We start from the raw sequence: 21,803 nt of genomic DNA on the forward strand, positions 1-21,803 counted from the left end.
AGGGGGCGTGGCCAGCGCCTCTCCAGCGAAGATGGCGGCGGGTGAGTGCCTGGAGCGGCTGCTGTTGGGGGCGACGGAAGGGGGCCGCGCCTGGGCCTCTGCCGCCTCTCGTACAGAGCAGCCGGGTTGCGGGCGATGCGGCCGTCGGCCGGGAGGGCTTCGAGGTGGCTCGCTATGGGCTTGGGCTCGGTGGGAGCAGCTTTCCTGCGGCCTTTCCCCTTGCAGGAGGGGAGGGCCCTGCCTGGGGAGGGGCTTCCGGGGGTTTTGGGATGGCCGGAGGGGGCCGTCGCGGAAAGCGCGCGATGGGGGGGTGGTAACCATAGTAACACGGGAGGCCGAAAGAGAAAGCAAAAGGAAGGGGGCGGGGGGAGTGCAGGAGCGGCGGATTTTTCTGATTTGGGGCCCGACTGTTCCCGGGGAATGAGCGGAAGGGAAGAGGCTGCAGGAGAAACGGACTGGGACGAGGAGGCCTTTGAGTGGCCTCTTAAATCGGTTCCGTAATGGGGGCGGGGCGCCATCTATGGGTTAAAATATTTAAATGAGGATATTTATTAACAAACTCAGAAAAAATCGTTTATTCGAGCATTACTGAACCTGCCTTTTAAATATCAAAATGCATTTTTCAAGTTTTTTTTACAGAGCTTTAGGTTCTTGATAGAAGAGATGTGGAGGTCGTTGATTTAGATCCCCCATGAGCTAAGAGTTGAGGTTCTCCTTAAGGAGGAACTATCTTCAGCCTCACTATAAATTCACCTCACCTACTTTTTTTTACTTTTTTCTTTACTTTTAAAAGTTTATGCCTAGCATTTGTTCTGCCACAATTATATTTCCCTAATCAGATAATCAAAAGGAAAATTATAAACATAGTAACTTTAAAAAGATCAGTAAAATTTAAAATAGCCCACTTGTGAATGGACAGAAAGCTATCTATCCATACATACATCATACATACATACATACATACATACATACATACATACATACATACATACTGTTTCAGTATGTACATATACATATATACTGTTTCAGTATATATGTATATTAGATAGGTACATACATACATAAATTTCCAAAGATTAAATATGAATTCATTCAGGAAAATTTGAACTTCTGGTATCACAAATATCTCTGGCATATTCCCTGATGTTCCTAGAAGATGGTGGCAGCATTTTTGAAAGTATACCAGAAGCAAATGGCTACAATGTAGACAGCATCACAGGAAGCTACAATGGTGATCAGGCTCACTTGCTTTTTGGCTTACAGAGGTGTTAACTATGCTCACTATGGCTGCCATTATATTATTACCTAACCACCCAATGGCAATTCACAATATCTTAACTCTCCAAGTAGACCCTGAAAGTGTCTTGTTTTGCTAGAAGCATAACTTGATAACATAAACAGTTTATTTTATTGAATGTTGGTTTTGAAACTTGTTGGTGCAAACAAGTCACTGTTGAATAGAAACTATCTTCCCTTTAGAATAGCTATAACTCCCAAAAAATAAGGACTTTGATGCTGAGAATACTTTTCCTATTTTATGGATCACATTACAAGTAGTCTTTGACTTACAACAGTTCATTTAGTGACCATCTGAGGTTACAACAGCACTGGAAAAAGGAATTTTTTAAAGGGGACTTTGGACTAAACATATAAAGAACGGTTGCTAGTGAAAAGAAGGACTGGGGTGACATGATAGCAGTGTTCCGCTATCTCAGAGGTTGCCACAAAGAAGATGGAGTCAAACTATTCTTCAAGACACCAGAAGACAGGACAAGAAGCAATGGATACAAACTCTAAAAGAGAAAACCAACCGAGAAATTTCCTGACTGAGAAACCAGTGGAACAACTTGCCTCCAGAAGTTGTGAATGCTCCAACACTGGAAGTTTTTAAGAAGAGATTGGAAACCATTTGTCTGAAGTGGTATAGGGTCTCCTGTCTAAGCAGGGGGTTGGACTACTTGACGTCCAAGGCCCCTTCCAACTCTGTTCTATTTCTATTTGAGTTGTCCTAGACTCTCCTAATCATCTTTGTTGCTCTTCTCTGCAATGATAGTGACCAAAACTGGATGCAGTGTTCCAGGTGTGGGCCTACCAAGGCCTTGTAAAACAGTATTAACACTTCACATGATCTTGATTTCATCCCTGTTGATGCAGCCTAGGATTGCATTGGCTTTTTTGGCAGCTGCAGCACACGGCTGGCTCATATTTAAGTCGTTGTCCATAAGGACTCCAAGATCTCTCTCAAAGTTACTACTATTGAGCCAGGTACCATCTACTCTATGCCTGTGTATTTGGTTTATCTTGCCTAAAAGTAGAACCTTGATAATTGAGAAGTATGCATGCCGTATTACATTTACTTTGTATTACTTTGCTGCGTGCAAAGTTTTACATGACTTCCCCTGAGGTGGGAGCAAAATTTCTCTAATCTTTCTAAGTTTCATATCCTGTGTGGTGTTTTTACTTACATTGGTTACCAGAGAGCATTTGTTTCCTATTAAAACTGGTAGCCTCATGCACTGGAAGTGAGCAGGAGCAGGAGGGTCAACCCAGTCAGAGGGTCCAACCATTTCCACCCAGAACGCCTGGTCCCAGCGGCTCTTAGGATCCCAATTATTTTTGCCCATATACTTCATCCCCTTTAGTCTTCCTCTTTTGTTATTAACTTAGCAGTGGCAGAAAGTGATGCCAAGCAAAAACTAAACATTTTATTTATTTAGCATATTTATGCATCTACCTATCTTGCAAGGATGTGACTCTGGGAGGGTATAACAGCTACTTTTATAAAAGACTGGAAATGCTTTATAAACATTTTGCTGAAAATGATAAAAATGACCTGGATTTCTGGATTTGCCAATTAATAAGATTGAATATGGAGAGAGGTTACAATGTTCGTGTGTGCATGCACTGGTCACCCGGTGTTCCAGTTTCTGGCATGCATGCGCATGCGAAGACCAGCTGGCTGGGACGTGTGTGTGCTGGAAACGGAAGCTCAACTTCCCGATGTGCGCATGCATGCCAGGGAGCTGCTCTTCCAGTTTCCAGCGCTCCCGCATGCGCGAAGACCAACAGGCGCACATGTGCATACCAGAACCTGGAAGAGCAATGGGCGACTGCTGGTGTGTCCGGAGAAATGACTGCGTGCCACTTCCGGTTCGCCATCAGAGGTATAGGATTTTCTGCCTGAGCAGTGGGTGGAATTAGAAGACCTCCAAGGTCCCTTCCAACTCTGTTATTCTGTTATGTTAACCATAACTGATGACCATTTTTCACATAACTTGCAGCATCCCCATGCTCAACTGATCAAAATTCAGCTGCTTGGCAACTGACTCATAGTTATGATAGCTGCAGTGTCATAGAGTCATGTGATCACTCTTTGCAAACTTATGACGAGCAAAGTCAATGGGGAAGCCAGATTCATTAAACAACTGTATTTACTGCAACAACAATCTTTTTTATTGATCATGGAGCAATATCACAAACAAAAGCATTAAAAATATTAAAAACAAAAATAAGAGGCAGGCAGAATAATGTATTGCAATTGGTGGTGGATTATCAATGGGCAATTAAAGTTAGTCTAATTTTACATACAACATGGAAAATTTGGTCACATTCAAAGAAACTATAATGATACAATAGCAGTAGTTGCACACAAAAAATATCAGTATTTTCTGGGTATTTTGTTAGGTGATGTGTTATAAATTGAATCTGTGAGTCCTTATAGAAGATTCAGTATAGCAAGACGTGAAGTATAGTTTCACTGGTCTCTTGTCCACAGAGACACAGTCTCAGCTCATACAGTATTTTTTTTGCATTGGCCCTCCAAAACTGTGGGAAGTGCGTTGCTAAGGTTAGTGCCATTTGGACCCTTTGGGGGGGTGGGGGTGGGGGTGGAGGAATATAATATTTTGCTGCTTTAAAGGGGGGATTTTGATTGCTCAAATAAACATTCTTGGGAAGAGCAGCCCAATCTTGTCCAATTTCCAGGTCTTTTAAGTGCACACTCCTACCCCATTATTAAAAGAACTTCCCTGGATAGAACCGTGTTACCAACTTTAACAATCGAAGTGATTCACTTAACTGTGGCAAGAAAGGTGGTAAAATGGGGCAAAATTAACAACATTGCTTAACAGAAATTTTGGGCTCAATTGTCATAAATCGAGAACTATCTGTAATTGAATATATCACAAATAATGTAGAGGTTAATACAGCGCAGTAAGCCATAATGTAGCCACAATATCAGGGTTCATATAACTTGGTTATTTGCAAAACTAAGATTAAACATGATTAGCATACTTGTACCAATACAGCCTTTAAAATATCCATATGGTATTAAATTGTTGCTAATATCAATAAATCATATAAAATTTCTTCTTTCAAAAGGATTTTAAAAAATATAGCTCTAATTTTTAAAACTTCTTTATACCTTTGAATTAATATCGACTCCTGATGAGTGCCTGGATGTGACTATGCAGTTTTCTTAACCAGATTTTTCAGAAGTGGCTCCCCGTTGCCTCCTTCCTCAGGCTATGATGAGGAATGGCTTTCCCAAAGTAACCCAGCTGGGACTCATTCTCCTGTTTCTAGCCTGGTGCCTTAACCACTACCCCAAACTGGCTCTCCTTTAAATACAGCGAAGTGTTATACTTCTTTTAAAAAATACAGGAAGTCCTGATATATGAAGGGTTAAAGTAGCAGTTTCCTTACCCCTTACAACTTAATCTTTGTGTCAGTGGGCTGCTTTATTCTGTTTTCCTAAATCTTGGTACTGTCATTATCAGAATCTGAGCTGCAGGTGAAGCCTAAGGAAGTCATCTCCACTCACCTGTTTTGGCCGGCAGGATGCTGCAGGGGGTGTCTGTCTCATCTTCCTCACCGGCCCATGGAGGAGAACTACAATGCTGGTCCAGCCCTAGAGCAGGCGTGCTTGCACTAGACCACCCCAGCTCTAGTGCAAGAATTATAAGCCATGGGCAATTGGCTTGACTTTTAATTTGCATGATGAAGCCTCCTTCCAAGTGTGTGCAGTCTTGGGGGAAGTGGAGGAAAGCGATGCTTGAACTTTCTTAAAACTGAGATTCCAGGCAGTTCAAGACTACTTTGATTGAAACAGGGCTTTGGTTATAAGGTTATCCTTCCTTAGCCTTTAACCTGGAGAGCGGAGGGTGGGATCCTTAAAATATAGTGGTCAGAAAAGCAGAACTGGATCAAGTAGCATTCTGTGCTTCAGTAGTAGTTTCTTAAAGTTGTTTTCTCCGATGCTTTAGGTTCCAGGAGCAAGAGGCATTTAGAAGAGGAGTGTGAAGAAGGCGGCGCAGGAGACACGAAAAGACAATGCCGTATGACCTGCAGGTGCTCATCCTCTCAGGCACATTCTCTCAGCAATGGAAGAGCAGCTTCTCCAGGCTCTTTCCTGAGCAGCAGTGGATACTTGGATAATGACTTGGATGATGCCATCCTGGCTCGTTCTGATGAGGAAAAGCCAGATTCTCCCACTGGACTCTCTCGTGAAGCTGAGGATGAGCTTATAGCAGAGGATCGGGAAACCTCCCCCTGTTTTGTAGCAATTGAAGTAAATAGATGTGAGGATGTGAAGAGTGGTAGCCTTTTAGCTTGTCCTGAATCTGCACAGCCTCCAAGGGCTCTGGATGAGGTTGAAAGCACAAAACCTCTTCCTCAGACCGGTTCTTCAGCCAGCTCAAGTGAGGTGGCTCTTTTCACAAATGATTTGGAAAAATACTTGAATAAGAGCTCTCAAAATCAAGCAGAGTTTGGTGCAAAATACAATGGTTTTAGGATTCCAGAAGTTGATTCAGACGTAACAGCTTCTTTGAATCCGGAGAGAGGTCTGCCTGGAAAAATAGATAATGACACAATAAAGACAGTGGCAAATGATTTGCCAGTAGGAAGCCAACTAGTGGCTGAACATGAATCATTTGGTGCAGTGGTTGAACAGTCCTCCTTAGAGAGACAGACTTCCCTAAGTTACAAGCAGCTCAGAGGCAAGAATACAAGCAATCCACTACCTGAAAAAGAATTAGATACCATTGACTTGCATGCAGTGTCCACTCGTGTCAATGGCCAAAGAAAGGATTGTGTGGAAGCTCCTGATGTTAAAAAAACAAATAGGTCAGAATACCTTCCCCTTCTTCCAGTGATCTGCTGTTAGGCGTGCTTTCTCAAATCACGTGGAGTTTGGCATGTATATTGTTTTCCCTGCTTTCTGCAGGTTATGAATTGAGCGGATTAATCTTCAGAACGTGGAAATTCATTTGGGAATCTTGTATGCGTGATATACGATAGGCTTGTTTTCTATCCCTTTGCTTCCCACTAGATGGTAGCAGGCACTAAACGTTTACTGTGGAAGACAGATTCCATGTCCAGGTTAATGTCCTCTCTTTTCCTGTGATTTGGAAGCAGTGAACATATTTTTGTTTTCTTTTAAATTTCATTTTCCTTATTTTCCTTTTCCCCATACTCCCCAAAATGCCAGTTTTCTTTTCCATGGATATAACAATGTTTACTGTTTGAAATATGGCACAAGATTTTTCTTTAACAGTTGAGCATCTTCATCCTGCAGAGGGCTAAAAGCTGGTACTTTCTCAAAACCAACATTTAAGCTATTCAAGATAACTGGCATATATCTGATGCTAGGCAGTGTTACTTACTCATAGCACGGATTGTTATTTTTTACAAATTGTGAATGGTATGAAAGTGCATTGTTGGCCATCTGATGCTGCTGTAGATAATCTGCTTAGATCAGCAATAAGGCTGTTCTCTGTCACCAGAAATGGAAGGGAATAGAAGGAGATAGCTCCATCTCTTCTAGCTAGAAAGCAGGAGTGTACAACCTTTTGGGTGGCCTGAGCCTCATTGAGTGAAAAGGAATTCTCTTGAACTACCTATAAAATATATAACATAGTTTATGTATATTAATTATGATGTTAAAAGTTTAGGATCTTGGAGCATACTACTAGCTGTCCAGGGTCGCATGCAGGCCAGGGGTTGGACACGCCTGGCTTCCTTTACTTGTATATTCCTTTGTCAGAGGGAAGCCCTTCTCTTCAGTCTTACATGCGGTCTTCTAGAGTATATGATGCTAATCTCGCCTGCCTGGACCTTGTCAAGCTAGGCATTGAGTAATATCAAGTGGCTTCTGCTCAGCAGACTGAAAGAATATTTATTCATGCATTGAGATGTGATGATGATGACAGAAAAGAGAGACAAATTGGTGGTGGGGCAAATGCTGCCAAAGTGATAGAAGAGGTTACTCGTCCAAGTGGCTGGTAAGGTAATACACAACAGCCAAGTGGCTATTAGCCATCAGCGGTTCCAGGATGGAAGTTTGGAGGACTGACCTGGAAACGCTGAACTCCCAAGGTCTCAATTGGGACAAACCCACCATGTCTGCTTTTGCTCTCAATGGAATGGTGGCAGGAGGGTTTGAGGAAGTTGGATGTGCAGGTATTTTGATATTTTTGGTACAGCCTCAAGATATGTTTAAGACGATATGAACTGGCCCAATGATGCCCAATGGGCAGTTGAGAAACAGGACGGGTTTGGTTGCACCCTTATTATGTAAACGTGCAAACAAGGCAGTCATTTTACTCCCTCCACCATTATGTTTGTTCCAAAGCGAAACCATACATGATCAGAGTGATGCAAAAAAAACAACCTACTTTGTTCGTAAGGAGTTAGTAACTTCTTCCACAAGTCCATCTAATGGATTTTGTTCCTCCCTATTTCTGCCTATTCACAGGCAGGAAGTGGCTAAAGAAGCAAAGAGGAAGCTACACCCTTCAGTTTGTCAACCCCTGAGCAACGTGGAAGACTCCATTTTCTGTGTGAAGTCAAGGTACAGCCCACAACAGCCATTCTTCAAGAGCTTCAGTCCAAAGAAAATATCAGACTGCATAATGTTATCCTCTAGCTTAGTGGCCCCATACCTTCTGGGCACCAGAGACTGGTTCCTTGGAGAGAGCTTTTTCTGTGGACCAGAGTGGGTGTGGTTTTACATGCTGCCTTCATCCTGTGGATGAGGCTTTGGTTTTTTTTGCATGGCCCGGTTGCTGGCATGCCATGGACTGGTGCCAGTCCATGGACCAGGAGTTGGGGATCCCTGCTCTATCTGTATAATATATATCAGAACCTGTTCAATATTGACCTTTTTAAAAAAAAAGATAAAACATGTAATCTGGGCCTTAACAATTCTGTAGACAATATTTGAAGAATCCCAATGGAGAGTAGGGTGTGGTTTTTTTTGGTACATTGCTCACCATGGATGTCAGAGCCCAACTGCTGTGTTTCCTTATCAATATAACCGTAGTGAGTAACGGAGGTACTACTAGCTGTCATGTTTCTTCTACCAATGGAATGCCTAGTTGCACCTAACATTCGTGTGGTAGCAATCCTAACTTTCAGAATCAGTTCTAAATAGAGAAGTGCTCACCAATCCCTGTGAACAAGGGGGAGGTCACTGGTGGCTTCATGCATTAGAGATGGATGCCAAGTGAAAGTCGGTCTTGGGGAAGACGCTATTCAGACAAGTGATCAGATAAGAAAAATCCTTGCCCTCAGCTCTGGTTGTTTTGGACTGATACAGAATTGAGCATGTGAAGACTAGGAGAAGAACTAAGAGATGGATGGTGATGGCAAAGGAAACACACCCAGAAAACTTCAGACCAATCAGCCTAACATCAATACCTGAGAAGATACTCGAAAAATAATCAAAAAACAGATCTGCAAATATCTAGAAACAAAATATTAACTAAAAGCCAGCACGGATTTTTAAAAAACAGATCATGCCAAACCAATCATATTTCATTTTTTAACGAAGTGATTAAATTAGTAGATCAGCGAACTGATGTGTACATAGAATATTTAGACTTCAGCAAGGCATTTGACTATACCACAACCTACTTCTTGGTAAGCTAGAAAAATGTGGGTTAGACCATCACCAGCAGCACCAGATGGATTTGTAACTGGCTGACAAACCGTACTCAACGAGTAGTCAATGGTGCTACATCTACATGGAAGTAAGTAAGCAGTGAGGTACCACAAGGTTTTGTTTTGGGCCCAGTACTCTTCAATATCTTCATAAATGACTTAGATGAGGGAATAGAAGAGGAACTCATCAAATTTGCAGATGACACTAAGCTGGCAGGAATAGCCAACACCCCAGAAGACAAGCTCAGGATCCAAAATGATCTTGACGGACTTGAACAATGGGCCCTATCCAACAAAATGAAATTTAATGTGGAGAAAAGCAAGGTTTTACACCTAGACAGGAAAAACAGGTACAAGTACAGATTAGGTAAAACCTGTCTCAAAAACAATAACGCTGAGAGGGACCTTGGAGTCCTAGTGGACTATCACTTAAGCATGAGTCAGCAGTGTGCGGTGGCAGCCAAAACTAATACCATCCTTTGTTATATAAACAGAGGCATACAATCAAAATCATGTGAAATATTAATAGCGGTTTATAAAACCTTAGTAAGGCCACACTTGAAATACTGCATCCAGTTTTGGTCACCACATTACAAAAAAGATGTTGAGACTTTGAAAAAAGTTGCAAAGAAGTGCAACAAAGATGGTTAAAGGCCTGGAGACAAAAATATATGAAGAACACTTACTGGATTTGGGTTTGGCTAGTCTAGAAAAATGAAAGGATTAGGTGGGACATGATAGCAGTCTTCCAGTATTTGAGGGGTTGCCACAAAGAAGAGGGTGTCAACTTTTTTTCCAAAGCTGCAGAAGGCAGGACAAAAGCAACAGGTGGAAACTAATCAAGGAGAGGAGCAACCTGGAATTAAGGAGAAACTTTCTTACAGAACAATTAACCAGTGGAACAGCTTGCCTTCAGCAATTGTAGGTGTTCTATCACTGGAGGTTCCTAAGAAGAGACTGGACAGTTACTTGTCTGAAATGGCATAGGATCTCCTGCTTAAGCAGGGGGCTGGACTAGAAGACCTCAGGTCCCTTCCAGCTCTATTCAACAATGGAGACAAATTAGACTCTTTAGTGTTTTCACATGACAGAGAAGACTACAAAGACACATGCAAGATCTGCACAAAGCAGGAGAAATTGAAAAAGAGCCAGATTATGTTTAACAAATTCACCAAAGAAATAATTTTTTTATACCTGTAGAGACTAAATGTAGTAGACCACTACATATACCTTGACCAATGGATCTCAATAAAAGGTGATACAATAAAGGAAATTGAATGGTGTGTTAAATGTTTAACATAATTTTCAAGAACAACCTCCCCCTATGCTTGAAGATAAAAGTTTTTGATCAGTATGTACTACCTGCTCTAACATGCCAGTGAAACATGGACACTAATCTCACAATTGATACAAAACCTATGAGTGGCGTAAAGAAGGATAGATGCTCAGCATCACAAGACAAGATAGAAAGTCCTGCACATGGATTAGAGAACAAACCAAAGTGTATGATATCGTCAATAGAGTCAAAGAATTGAAATGGAAACGGGCTGGTCGCCTAGCAAGAAGAACAGATGGCAGGTGGACCAAGGCAGTCATAGAATGGATCCCACTTGATCAAAAGCATCCATGAAAGAGACCTAAAACGAGATGGATCGACAATATCAGCAAGTATTGTGAGCCCAATTGGCAAAAGAAAGCTCAGGATCACATTGGTTGGAAACAGGCAGAAGAGGCCCTCATCTTGCAGTGGATAGAATGATGATGATGGATGAAATGTCATGCTGTTGCCTATTTTTAACTAAATAATCAAAATCTCATGATGTATTTTTATCAGATATTTTGCTGAAGTCAGGATAAATTATTCAGCATTCTATAATCCAAGCAATTAACCATTCAAAAGAGGAATTAAGAATAGTTTGATAAGATTTGTTCTTGAAAATCCATGTTAACTTCTAGTAATTAACAAATACAAGGGTTTGGTGATTCAAATACGGAAGACCTCAACTTAAATCCACAATTGGGACTGGAATCACAGTTGTTTAGCAAAGTGGTTCTTAAGCAAGATACCCACGAGACCATTTTTCTCTGACTCCGGTCCTGGTTCTCCCAGTTACAGTTCTTAAGTAACCATGCTGGTTGTTAGGCGAATGGAGCTGAAGTGAGGTCCCTGCCTAAAGGGCAGGAGGTTCCCACCATGTATGGGCTGGAGAAACAAAGCTCCGATCTCAAAGATTGTATCTTTTTGCAGCTTCACTTATTCCTGCCCCTCACCCATGAGGTGGAAGGGAAATCTTTTGGCAGCCGGCAGCAGCTTGCAATCTTCCCTGTTGATTTCCCTACTGATTTTCCAGGGAAGCTGGCAGAGAAGATTGTGATCACATGATCTCAGGGTCCTTGGCAACCGATCTTCAGTGTGAATAGGTTGCCCAGCATCCAGATCATGATCTTGTGATCGATGGTGTGTGTATGTGACCTACACAATGTTTTACAGAATCCAGAATTGCTTTACAGAGTGTAAAGCAGTCTTTCCAAGCCTTCGTAACTTAAAATGACCAGTCATTAGTTGAGGTTACCAACATCTGAGTAGCTTGGCATCCAACATCTATTGCATGATATATGTATAGATCTTTCCCATCTATTGCACATAGATTCAATAGGGATATAAGCTTCATGGGAAAGCAGGAAATAGCAATAGTGCTTAGACAGCCTCTCTAAGCAGTTTACAGAGTCAGCATCACTTTATCCTATGGAACAAGCTCCACTAGAAATGTGGATGGCTGTGTCACTACTGAACTTGAGAATTCTTAAAAACAGTCAACAGAAAAAGGGTCTTATTTTGTAAAAAATATGGTGTATTTGGGCTGTTCTAAAGATTGTTTTTTATTTCTATATTACTGTTACTTCATTTTCATTTTTTTGTACACCATCTTTTGTCCTTTTGGAATTGGCAGTGTTTTTTTTTTAAATAAACTATATCAGTTAGTATCCAGGCAGGAATGCTGTTCATATCCTGGAGTATTAAATTCAAGTAAAGATATATTTCCTGACCATGTTTCTGTCAAACTTGAGCTTTAATCCTGATGCTTCACAATTTCATGGTGGAACACAGAGCTTTTGTTGCAGAAGCTTGAACAAAGCATTGCTACTGCCTTTCTTTATTGTCTGTTATCATTTTCCTTTCTTCATTGAGCAGATGGTATATTGGTATGTTTCCTTTCCCCATTTTATAGTTTATTGACAAGTTACACTGGGAGCAAATGTTAAAATTGAATTTTTGACTGAAAATGGAGTAGGCATTCACTCCATTATTTGTTATCTAGAAATATGTTTAATGCAATGTCTTGTGACATTGTACAAATTTTTAAAATTTGGAAGTAAAATCTTTATTTTTGCTTGTCTGAAAGTAGCAGAAAACATCTTCTGTACAATTATATCTTGCTTTAGCTTTCAAAACTTTCCTAGTAATTTGCTCTTTCCTAGAAGATCATTTGTGGTACAATTGCAGATTGTTATTTTTTCCCTCCTCTTCTAGTCCTGTAAAGCCTAAACGGATATTAATTCAAGAAGCAGACCTTGAGTCAAGAAAAGCAAGATACGTTAATGCCGTACTTAACCATGCTACCTCTGTCCCGTCTCTCATAGGTAAGTGCAAAGGTAAAAGGTGAGTTGTGGGTGGTGGAAACATCATAACGTTATTATGGAGATGGGCACATTCCAGGCTTCTTGGCTATCCTTTCCACTGGGATGAGTGGGATTTGTTCCAGAAAAGCCTTCCTTTCTTGCTTCCATTTCATCCAGGCCAGAGATGAGGGTCAGGTGCATGGAGGTTTGTGTGGAAGCTTAGAAATCGAGTTCCAGAAGGAATTTTCCTTTTAATTTGAATTCGCAGAACATACCTAGCTTTATAAATGAATTAACTTGCAACATACATTGAAATGTAAACTAAGCAACATGCTGGATTCATGCAATACACCAAAGTTTGTTCCAACCAAGTTTCAGCATGTTGTGTGAGAGTACAGTCATTTAGTCTTTATATCAGGGGTCAGCAACCTTTCAGATCTCAGGGACCACTAAATTCATAATTTTAATTTTAAATCCCACAAGCCATTAATATGAACCTAGCGTGCCATGGAAGCGCTTGGACTCCCAGTGATGGGATGGGATCCTTCAGGCACTTAGCTTCACCACCTGTTTCTGTAACCTTAAATACTCAATTTGGACCCATTTCCCACAGAAAACAGAACTCATCTGTTTCTTGCTCTCTCTCTCTCTCATCTCTTCCCCACTGTCTCTCTCTTTCTCTCATCTCTCTCCAATCACTCCCCCCTCTCTCGGTCATCTCTCTTTCTCTCCTCTCTCTCTCTAATCACTCCCCCTCTGTCTGTCTTGTCTGTCTCTGTCATATCTCTCATTCTGATTCTCCGGTGCTCTCTGGGTCTCGCGGGTGCTTCTTCAGCCTTTGTTGGTGCTGGATGCACCTTCATGCCTCGGGGAATTGCATGACCTGCTCTCTGCCCTGAGACACTGACCCCATCCGGCTGCAGCTCACGCTCCACGTCATAATGGGCTCCAGGAGGAGGAGGGGATGCTGTTTCCCCACCGAAGTGCGCTAAATTTAACTATACAATACAATAGCAGAGTTGGAAGGAACCTTGGAGGTCCTCTAGTCCAACCCCTTGCCTAGGCAGGAAACCCTATACCGTTTCAGACAAATGGCTATCCAACTTCTTCTTAAAGACTTCCAGTGTTGGGGCATTCACAACTTCTGGAGGCAAGTTGTTCCACTGGTTGATTGTTCTGGCAGGAAATTTCTCCTCAGTTCTAAGTTGCTTCTCTCCTTGATTAATTTCCACCCATTGCTTCTTGTTCTACCCTCAGGTGCCTTGGAGAATAGTTTGACCCCCTCTTCTTTGTGGCCACCCCTGAGATATTGGAACACTGCTATCATGTCTCCCCTAGTCCTTCTTTTCATCAAACTAGACATACCCAGTTCCTGCAACTGTTCTTCATATGTTTTAGTCTCCAGTACCCTTATCATCTTTGTTGCTCTTCTCGGCACTCTTTCTAGAGTCTCCACATCTTTTCTACATCGTGGTGACCAAAACTAGATGCAGTATTCCAAGTGTGGCCTTACCAAGGCATTATAAAGTGGTATTAACACTTCATGTGATCTTGATTCTATCCCTCTGTTTATGCAGTTTAGAACTGTGTTGGCTTTTTTGGCAGCTGCTGCACATGGCTGGCTCATATTTAAATGGTTGTCCATTAGGACTCCAAGATCCCTTTCACAGTTACTACTGTTGAGCAAGGTACCACCTATACTGTAACTGTGCTGTAAGAGCAATGGACAGGCTATGGAGGTGCCAGCAGCAGCAAAGAGAAATGGCTGGGTCAGGCCAGTGTCTTGGGGCTGAGGGGAAGTCGCGTGTCTCCCTGTGCCACCAAGGTGCACCAACAAGGGCTGGAAGAAATGCCCACGAGACCCAGCAAGAGATGAAGCTTGGCTCTCATTCTGGAATATGGAGTAAATCTCCATCCCCGCCCCCTTTTCCCTTCCCTTCTCAGGCCAGGCGAGTAGTGACTGGGAGGGGAGTTCGACGGGCTGGGCCAGCCAGGGGTGGGTTTAGCTAACAGGAAGCCACAGCAGAGGGACCAAAGAACTGTGGGTTGTCGATACCCATTGCTTCGGTCTGCCTGTGCCGCCACCCCACAACAGCACTACTTGCCACAACAGCACTACTCCTTGCTTGTCCACCACCTGCAAAGTTGCAAGTTGCACGTAGAGGTGGAGATTTTCAACTCCACCACAGGCTGCCTGGCCAGTCACATATTTCAGAGCTCTAGTCACAGGACTGGCCCATTGGTTATCCCAGAGCAGCTCCTCCACCTGGGTGCACTGCGGACCACCAAAATTTTCTCACAGACCACCAGTTGGTGATCTGCTTTAGATGATTGGTTGGACAAACTCGATTAGATTACTTTGTCATCCAAACAAGAGCTTTGTTACAAAATCGTTTGAAGTTTGAAGTTTGAACTATTGGTAAAACGTAGTTCAGGTTGACAGCATACAAAACTACCACATGATTTGACTGCATATTATTGTAGACAATTATTGTAGAGCATAGTTTACAAAATTGGTATAATTATTATTTATTTTACTTTTATAATTAATAATTGTGATACGTTGTATAATTATTGCTTCAATCCCAAAGGTCTCAAAATGGTGTGCTAAATTTGTGGAAACAGGCAGGAGTTTGGGTCCTAAGGCTGAATAAGCATTGGACGTTTGGCCTCCCTGCCATAAAAGTCTAGCTACAGGGGGCTTTGTGGGGCAGGGTGCTGGTTGAACACACTGTCTAACACATGCCCTGTGCCAGCTGATTTGTTACAATACAGGCCAGGTTACGATCGTGGCTTAAGAACGAGGGGAGGGCATAAAGGGTGTGCCTCATGTTGGGGATAGCAGTTTGCTTCTCCTGAGTGCCTAAGAACTTGAGTTTCAATAGAAGAAGTTGAGTTTATTGTAATGGCTTATTTGCAGGTGGTTGTGGTCCTTTCAGGAAGATAACAATACAGTACTTTTAATTTTTCCAATTTTTCACACGTGTAGTACTAACAGATGTATCACTCCTGGAATATTTGCCAGGTATATATTGAGAAAACTGGTGTAAGTGAAAGAAAAAGGATTCTGTTTTTCCATTGTGTATTTCTGTCTAATATGGGGCGCACTAATACTTCCGTGTCAGAGTTGCTCATAGCAATAGCACTTAGACTTATATACCGCTTTACAGCCTTCTCTAAACAGTTTACAGTGTCAGCCTTTTGCCCCCAACAATCTGGGTCCTTATTTTACCCACCTCAGAAGGATGGAAGGCTGAGTCAATGTTGAACCGATCAGGATCGACGACCTGGCTGTGGGCAGAGTTTGCCTGCAATACTGCAGTTTAACCATTGTGCCACCAAACCGCTCACGAGCAGTTTATGTGATGCTTGCAGGTACACCCTAATGTATTAGCTAAGGTGGCTTTTCTCAGAGTTCAGTATGACTGGAGAGGAAACGTTTATCTCGTCAAAATGGAGATATTTTACACTATGAATTCCATATTCTAAGTTTTCCTTTGAGAATATTTTTTTCGTTGGTGTATACTTTTTACCTTAATCTTAAGAACTCTCAAGCTTTGATGAAACCCTAAAATGATAGATGAATTTGTGTGACCCTAATTACCACGAATAAAACTTAATGATTTCATTGGAGTTAATTGTACAGAAGAAATATACCACATTTTAAATGATTACATTTTAATTTATCATATAAAGCTATGATACAACATTTCAACTTTATAAAATAAAGCCTTTTCATTGGAAATAAAACAATTATTCATAATTTTAAATAATGCATAGTTTGAAAGGATTTTCAAAATGCTTGGGCTCTAGTTTTAAGTTGGCCACTCTTAATTTCTCATTACAGGTTTATTATGGATCAATATATGCCAATAATAGCTTCAGCAGAATTTTACTGCTGGCTTGTCCATGTGCCACAGGAGCACCTTACAGTGATGGTGCACATGATCTGAAACTTGTGCAAATTATCTGGAGTCTTGTCAGAACCCTTTTAAGCTTTATTTGGCTTAAAGCAACTGCCAGTTTGTCCCGCAGAATAGGAGACGGTAATGCCAAGAACTTTGTGTGTCTAAACCATCAGGCCAGACTCTGGCTTTGCTTCAGATTTTGCTTGGACTAGCTAGCAGCTGGCTTCTGCAGGGGGAGCGGGCACATGGTGAGCCCAATTTTAGTTTTGGCATTCAATCTGTCCCTTTGTCAGGGTGCATCCTTGGCTTGCTGGGTCAGCTGGCTGTCAGCTTGTCTAGAAATCCATTCATTGATTAGGATCAACATTCTGGCATGTTCTTCTGTGGAGCCAAAACTGATATCCGCTTAATTGCGTTTGAACTTTACCCCTATGTCCCCTCCCCTCTGTGTCATAAATCACATTCACCAACAAGGTTGTAGAAATATGAGATCTGACTCTGGCCGAAGGTATGCATGGAATCCTTCCTCCAATGCCAACATGATAATAGTCATGGCAACGCTTTACAAGTTGACAGGTGGATTGCAGGCGGTATGCCCTGGTACGGGCATTTTGAAGCCTGCCTGGAGTACCGGGTACCATTCCAGTACGGTGCTCCAGAGGGCCCACCCGCCTGCCCGCGCTTCTTACCTGTCTTTAAACCCTTCAGTGCTTCCGCGCAAGGCGCATACAGGATTTTCTGCATGGAATTTTAGCCCTTCCACGATTAAGTATTGGAGTTGTCTCCTGTGCCACCTCGAATCAAGGACTCGTTGAACTTCATAATGGGTTTGGCCTCCTATGACCACAGGACCAGGGGCTCCCGGGGTAGTGAGAGCCGAGGTGGCGCAGTGGTTAAATGCAGCACTGCAGGCTACTTCAGCTGACTGCAGTTCTGCAGTTCGGCTGTTCAAATCTCACCGGCTCAGGGTTGACTCAGCCTTCCATCCTTCCGAGGTGGGTAAAATGAGGACCCGGATTGTTGTTGGGAGCAATATGCTGACTCTGTAAACCGCTTAGAGAGGATGAAGCGGTATATAAGTCTAATTGCTATTGCTATTGCTAGTGGTCTCAGAGTGGATCTGATCACCGGTTTTAAGAGGCTACTATTAAACGCCAGGTGTATCTTCCCCAGCAATTGAGGCAGTTTCAATTGCACTGTGACTGGGTTGATGATCTTTACTATGGGGAATGGTCCGATAAACTTTGGCCCCAGTTTCTTGCTAGGCAGTTTTAATCTCAAATATTTTGTGGAGAGGTAAACCTTCTCTCCCACCCGGAATGGCCGTTGCAGAGCCCTACAAAATGCAGACAGGATTACGGCCATTTCAATCTTGGTGGGTGGGAGAAGATGCTCTTCCATTTGGGTGAGGAGGAGTGACTTTGTGTAGAGTGCTAGGCTTATCTTTAGGGAGACGGTATCAGCCTTGTAGCATTTTGGTCTGTTTGGACTGTTGTTTAATTACATTTTGATTTTCCACTTTTTCTACTGCCAACTGAGAATTTTCACACGTTAATGTTTATTTACATCTATTTAATACTGTTTTCTGAAAGCTCCTTTTCAGCACTTAGTTGCATTTGAAAGAGATCAGTGTTATTACATTGACTCGGTTTATATGTCTGTCTGTGTGTCTGTGTCTGTCTATCTTTGGTTATTCGGGTTTTCTCCCGCGTAAAATTGGAGGTGTCTTGGCGACGTTTCGACGAACGTCAAAAAGATGGAGGGCTGAGTCAACCTTGAGCTGGTCAGGATCAAACTCTTGGCAGTGAGTTAGCCTGCAGTACTGCATTCTACCCACTGTGCCACCACAGTTCTATGGACTATTGCTAGTTGTCTTGAGATGCTGATTTGAGATTCTTTTAGTCTCTATGACTAGAGGATTGACCTTTTCTTAAAATATCCTGTTTGATGAATTGTTTTGGTCTAGCTAGTTAGCTTAGAAAATGTTGGACTGATTAAGGTTAAATAGTGTTGGACTGCTGGTTAAAGGATAAAGTGGACAGGAAAAAAACTGATATTAAGAATCTCTCCTTTATCAATTAGCACTTGGAATTTTCTTGGCACTGAGCAAATGCAGTCCCCAAAGCCTCGGTATCTTTTGCTGTATGCTGTTTCCTTCCTTCCTTCCTTCCTTCCTTCCTTCCTTCCTTCCTTCCTTCCTTCCTTCCTTCCTTCCTTCCTTCCTTCCTTCCTTCCTTCCTTCTTTCTTTCTTTCTTTCTTTCTTTCTTTCTTTCTTTCATTAGCGAAAAATAGATTCCAAAATGTTGTTAGTATCAGAATCTTCCTCCTAACTGTGATGTTTTGATTAATGTTCTGTTCTACTGAATTTCAGACCCCGTCCAGGAGTTGCACACGCTGGTAAATACAGTCGCGTCTGAATCCAATTACAACCACCCAACAGACTTGACTGTAAGGTACGATGCCTCTGAGAGAACAGGCAGAACTCAGTGGCAAGTTTTCCTGGGAAGTAGCTTTGCAGATCTCATAGCATGTAAAAATAGGTATCATTATTTCAATTTTGAGGAACTAGAATTTACTATCTTATCAGGTTGGCAAAATATCCTTACTTACACGTACTGATATTTGGGTGACAAAGATCACAGTGTAGTTGAATAACAGTGAGATTTCTGGATGTGTTCTTTTTGAGCATTTATTTCGCTGAGGTGAACAATAATTGAATAAAACAAATGGGGGATAAAATTATAGAACTGAAAAAAGAATATTTTTATAATGTGAGAAATCATTATAAAAGTAATTATTTTAAAAAGATAATGTCTTGAAGCATCTATTTGACTCTAAGCATAGCCTTTAAATCTGAAAAAATCCAGGGGAGGAAGAGGAAGGTTAATGCCCAGGGTAGAACAATTCCTTGACATGCTAGCTAAACATCTTTAGAAACAGGCAGCAGAATCTGATCTGCCTGAACATTCTTCTCCTCTCCTGAACTACAGGACAAGCAGTCCTCGACTTATGATTGTAATGAAGCTGCCCATTACAGTTGTATGTCATGACGGTCATAAAGTAGGTCACCCTCCTGATTGACCTGATTACGACCTTTTTGCGGTGATGGTTAAGTGAATGTGGCAGTCATTAAGCAAATTCATCCAAAAACTGGAAGCAAACACCAGTTTTCAGCAAAAACTTTGTAAATTGCATTCACATGCAGACAGCCATAAAATGTAGGCTTATTGCCAAGGGTCCAAAATGCAGTCATATGACCGTGGTGTGTGTGCCATAACTTCAGAACCAGGTTGTAAATACCTTTGGGGAGGATCCACTATAATTTTGTATAGTCACTAAGGAACCGGTCATAAGTTGAGCATTAGTTCTATCAGTCATGAAGACTCAGAACAGCAAAGAAAACCTTTCTAAAGCAATGATAGTTCTTTGAATTCTGCTCAACATGGTAGTTTTGTTGAAAGATAATCTGACACATTTCTAATAAAAAAATAATACAAATTTCTTGAGAAATGTGCCTCCGTGGGTTTGACAATGGCTATGGCGTGGAGGCTGCAGTTTCTGAAATGGGACTGGGTCAGGTCAAGAAAGAGAAAGCAGACACTCTAAGGCCTAAAAGGAAACAGAAGGCAGGCTAGGAAGGGGATCCATAGTTTCCATGCTCCGTTTATCAGTGTCCCAGGTTGAAAAGTGAGGACGGGGCTCCCAGTATTTGTATGGAAAGCTTCATCAAGAAAAGGGGAGGTGGGACTGTTTCCAGGATTGGGTTGCTGCTTTTTTGTCTCCCAAGTTTTGCACTGACGTTTTTTTCTTTCTTCCTTTTTTTGTAAAATGCCCTCCCTAAACAGGAACTACAGCAAACGGAGTCACAGCAAAACTCAGAGATTCAGTCTCAACCAGTGGGTTGAGCACAGCAGGAGCAACTTTGGCCGGTTTGATGGCATTCCTGATCACTTTGAGCGCAGCCCAATCCTAAGCTAGGGGAGATTTTATTCAAAGTTGTTCGTACTGGCAATTCAATTTAATTAGTGTTTGTGTGTGTTATTAATATGAAGGCCAATTTAATGTATTTATTTTTATTACAAATATTTGTTCACTTTGTCCTAGATCTTTTTCACTGCTGAATATTTTAGAAATGTTGTGTTTTTACTACTCTATTTCATATTGCACCTTGTATATGTTTTGCTTGTTTTAAAATTCTGGGACCTATTATCCTTTTTCTCCTTCTGTGCTTACTGCTTGATTGTGTCCAGATTAATTGTCTACTATTCTGTTTTTAAAATTTGATGGAAAGTCTAGGCACTCTGACTTTATCGTTACACATTGACAATGAAGAACAATGATACCAATTCAGATTCCATGGGCAAATATCTCATATTCCTTCAGATACATAATGGAGGCCACTCACACATTCAGCTGCTAAGGTTTGAGGCTACAAATAAAGGAAGGAAGCAGCATTTGATGAATTGGAAAATTATTCACCTCTTCTTGAAATGCTCATATGTATAATACCCTGCTTCCACGAAAATAAGACCTCCCCGGATAATAAGCCCAATCGGGCTTTTGAGCGCATGATCTAAAATAAGCCCTCCCCAAAAATATTACAGCACAACAGCAGCCACGAGGTGACCACGCTCTCTGCCTCCTGCACCTCAAAAATAATCAGACCTCCCCGAAAATAAGGCCAAGAGCTAGCTTCGGGAGTCAAAAGAAAATAAGACCTTGTTTTATTTTTTTGGGAAACACGGTAGGCTTTAGAGGATTGCTTAAAATGTAGAAGCCTTCATCATTCCCTCTAATAGCAAAAGCCAGCTATTGCAAGTGACATGAACATGTCCTAAATTAAAGTAATGGTTAATATATATTTAGGGCAGTTTTGAATGTTATTGTTACGTAGAAACAGAGGCTCAGCAGCCTTGGGCAGATGCTTATATACAATAATGCGGTATTTTGCATTAAAAAACCAGGCATTTCTTGTTTTTCTGTGCTTTAGCCATCTGTACAACTGAGAACAAACCCTGTCCTTTCTTAAACCCTTGTGCTCTTATAGGAAACATTAGTGAAGGACAGAAATAACAGAAGTCCTCCATATCTGTTCTCCAGGTTGATATAGATGAGAAAAAACAAGCACAGAGCCTTCGGGAAAACAATTCTTTGCTCTGGTTCTAGAAAAAAACAGCAAAAATGGCAGCATCTTGTGACATAAGATTTAGCTTTCTGCTTCTGTCTTTCAAAAGTGGAGGATCCTGTTTCTAAACTAAGCCTTTGATGGAGAGTCCCTGCTGTGGCTCTAATCCACCACTCTGTGGGGACCAAGAGCTCTCTTGTTCTGC

At 41.7% G+C, this 21,803-nt stretch overlaps 1 protein-coding gene across 2 annotated transcripts; it reads left to right on the forward strand.

Annotated features, from left to right (window-relative positions):
- The first annotated feature begins 5 nt into the window (after positions 1-5).
- Positions 6-20,768, forward strand: S100PBP (S100P binding protein). 2 transcript variants are annotated; one of them, XM_087727752.1, is made up of 6 exons: positions 6-41; positions 5,265-6,126; positions 7,757-7,852; positions 12,476-12,585; positions 18,845-18,926; positions 20,319-20,768. In XM_087727752.1, exons 1-6 carry the CDS (start codon positions 32-34, stop codon positions 20,449-20,451), a joined length of 1,293 nt encoding a protein of 430 aa, XP_087583878.1. In that variant the 5' UTR covers positions 6-31; the 3' UTR covers positions 20,452-20,768. The 2 variants fall into 2 exon arrangements, with proteins under 2 accessions (XP_087583878.1, XP_087583879.1); XM_087727753.1 differs by lacking the exon at positions 7,757-7,852.
- Positions 20,769-21,803: the final 1,035 nt, after the last annotated feature.

This window comes from Thamnophis sirtalis, unplaced genomic scaffold, assembly GCF_051295495.1.
Source record: "Thamnophis sirtalis isolate CommonGarterSnake01/CBP01778 unplaced genomic scaffold, rThaSir2_p1.2 scaffold_13, whole genome shotgun sequence".
Taxonomy (NCBI): domain Eukaryota; kingdom Metazoa; phylum Chordata; class Lepidosauria; order Squamata; family Natricidae; genus Thamnophis; species Thamnophis sirtalis.